General features: G+C 35.0%; 1 protein-coding gene across 9 annotated transcripts in view; it reads right to left on the reverse strand.

Annotated features, from left to right (window-relative positions):
* The window catches only part of LOC122266401 (uncharacterized), a gene marked incomplete at its 3' end in the record, with an annotated part of 19,699 nt that overhangs the window by 9,160 nt on the left and 8,039 nt on the right, over positions 1-2,500 (reverse strand). For 5 of the 9 annotated variants that reach the window (XM_086550770.1, XM_086550766.1, XM_086550768.1 and 2 more), the window contains 1 exon segment: positions 809-1,003. In XM_086550770.1, coding sequence (XP_086406896.1) covers positions 809-1,003 — 195 coding nt within the window. 9 annotated transcript variants of the gene reach the window in all.

Raw genomic sequence — 2,500 nt, forward strand, 5'->3', positions numbered from 1 at the left:
TTAATTAATGTTTTGTTTGTTTCATCTTCACTGGAATTACATATTTCTAACTATTAGTTCCCAGTCATGTTTCTTTCTATAAAGTATATCAGTAATTGTATTTATAATGTGCCTTAGTTAATGAATTGGTCATCCCAAAAGAGTTGGGTTAACTTATATTAACCCATTGGCACTGAGTGATGTGATATCACATCATGATCTTTCCTTCAAACTGTACACTTTAGATTGTTCCATATGAACCCATTCATAGGAGTTCCATTTGCATAGACACATTTTCATTAACTTTTTATTCACTATTATTTCCCTGTTGAAGCAGGTGGGTGAAAAGCTCTCATAGAGGGAGAGGTCTTGCGCTTAACCCATTCGCACCAGTTGGCTTGTTATCACTTTCAGTGGTTTTTGGGTCAGACGCCAGCAACGAGATATTTAGTCAAGGCCGGTGCGCTGAGTGATCGAGTGTACAGCGCTCGCTCACGGATAGTGCGCCCGAGAATTCCGAGGTGTTAGGTTTATGCATTCGAATACCCCAGCATTCTGACCATTTAGAGCCGAAATAGCCCCGTCGTGAATGGGTTAATTACTGCACGCCCTTGTTATCTAGCCAGTGAGAGTGGTATTACACAAATTTAAGCCCTGGCATGAATGGGTTAAAGGTGAAGTCAGTAAGCTCAAATAAAATAAATAAGGAAGAAAATGTGAAAAAAAAAAAAAATTACTCTTTATCACTATAACTGAAAATCTTACAGAATCTAACCTAATCTATGTCATGGACTGATGATTTCAGACAAACAAATTCAGAGATAAAAACCTTTTCAACACGTGCCCTTGCAGTCTGTGTGTCTGTCAAGCCGCGCACCTGGAGTGCCTCTGCAAGCTTCATAAAAGTGTGGAGTCGAGTCTGGGAGACATTAACTTGACCTTCATACATGAAGGCTAATACTGCTTCAAGATCTTCAATGGGCACATCCCGTAAGATGATCACTGGGTGTTGACATGGGTTGTTCTACAACAAAATTTTTAGGAGCATTATACAGGATTTATCTTGAATATTTGAGCATATAGCTCTCACTTACATACCCACTGAAACAGACTTACAAGCAAGTTATGTAGAGGGAGAGTGCAAAGGAGGAGGAGGGGGAGGGTGTGTAGGCAGAGGAAAAGAAAAGAAAAGAATAAAAGAAGAAAAAGGGAAGAGGCATGTACCTCTGACTAATTCTGTAAAGACACCATAAATTTTATCAAGATTTTTTGTGTGTCTTACCATATAAAAACATACTAATGGAGAGAAATAAACAAGTGATGAGATCTTTATCAGAAAGAAATTAAAGGGGAAAACCTCTAATCATTAAAAAAAACAAAAAACAATAACAATAATAACAGTGCCAATGATAGTAATACCAGTAGTACCAGTATAATTAATTGATAAAAATAAAAACTACAAAACTTAAAGATAACTATAATAAAATAAAACCAATTACAATTAACTAATAATAGGAATGTCTATGTACTGCTTTCAATTTTCACTTACATTTATAGTTGCCTCTCCCTCAACTCTCTCTTATGCGAAATAAAACGCATGCACACACTCAGACTCACAAGCTGTGTCCTTTGATCTTAGTAAATAGGTCAGATAGGTCAGTGAGGGTTGCAAGCATTAGAGACAAGTTGTTATTCCTGATAGATTTCATGGTTGGATAATCATTGTTTCCATATCTCCACCTTTTTCTCTTTCTGTTGGTCTTTTACTTTCCATTTGTCTTTTTCGGTTTTTCTGTCTCCCCTTCTCATTTCCTTCCCTTTGCCTTCTACCTATTTGTTTGCCAGTTGCAACATTCCTGCTGTGTTTGTTCATGTATAGCAAAAAAAACAAGAAATCAGATAATTTGTCAGTTGAGTTACACAGAGTACAAGGATACGCTGTCATCAGCATTGTCTCTGATGACACACTCATAGCATAATTGATATATCTTTGTATAATGTCTGAAACAAGACAATTGCCTCCTATTTCCTTTTAGAAATATAGTGGGAGTGGGATCTCAGCTCCTGTGTTGATAGCTTATATTTATTATTGTGTACAGCCTCTTTCCCATGCCCAAAGTGATTTACTGTTATGTTTTCGTTGTACCAATGTAATTCATCAAGCCCTCACTCAATAAATCAAGTATAGTTTGAAATCCAGTGCTCTGTAATAGCCCCACTAAACAAACAAAGAAAAGACTCCTATGATACAATTAAACAAAATACAATTGGGGGGAACTTATGATATCAGCAACTATATTGCTAAATATAAATAATAACGATAACAGTAACAGCAACAATAATAATAATCACTTTTATCTAATCATCATTATCATCCATCAAAATACAATAATAATATACAATAATAGTAACAACATTTACCTTAATAATAATATTGATAACAGTAATAATAATCAAATTTATTTAATCATCATATTCATTGATGATAATATTATAACATACAATAACGGGAACAACAATA

Source organism: Penaeus japonicus, unplaced genomic scaffold (genome assembly GCF_977035675.1).
Source record: "Penaeus japonicus unplaced genomic scaffold, GWHDUDI00000001_assembly GWHDUDI00000024, whole genome shotgun sequence".
Taxonomy (NCBI): domain Eukaryota; kingdom Metazoa; phylum Arthropoda; class Malacostraca; order Decapoda; family Penaeidae; genus Penaeus; species Penaeus japonicus.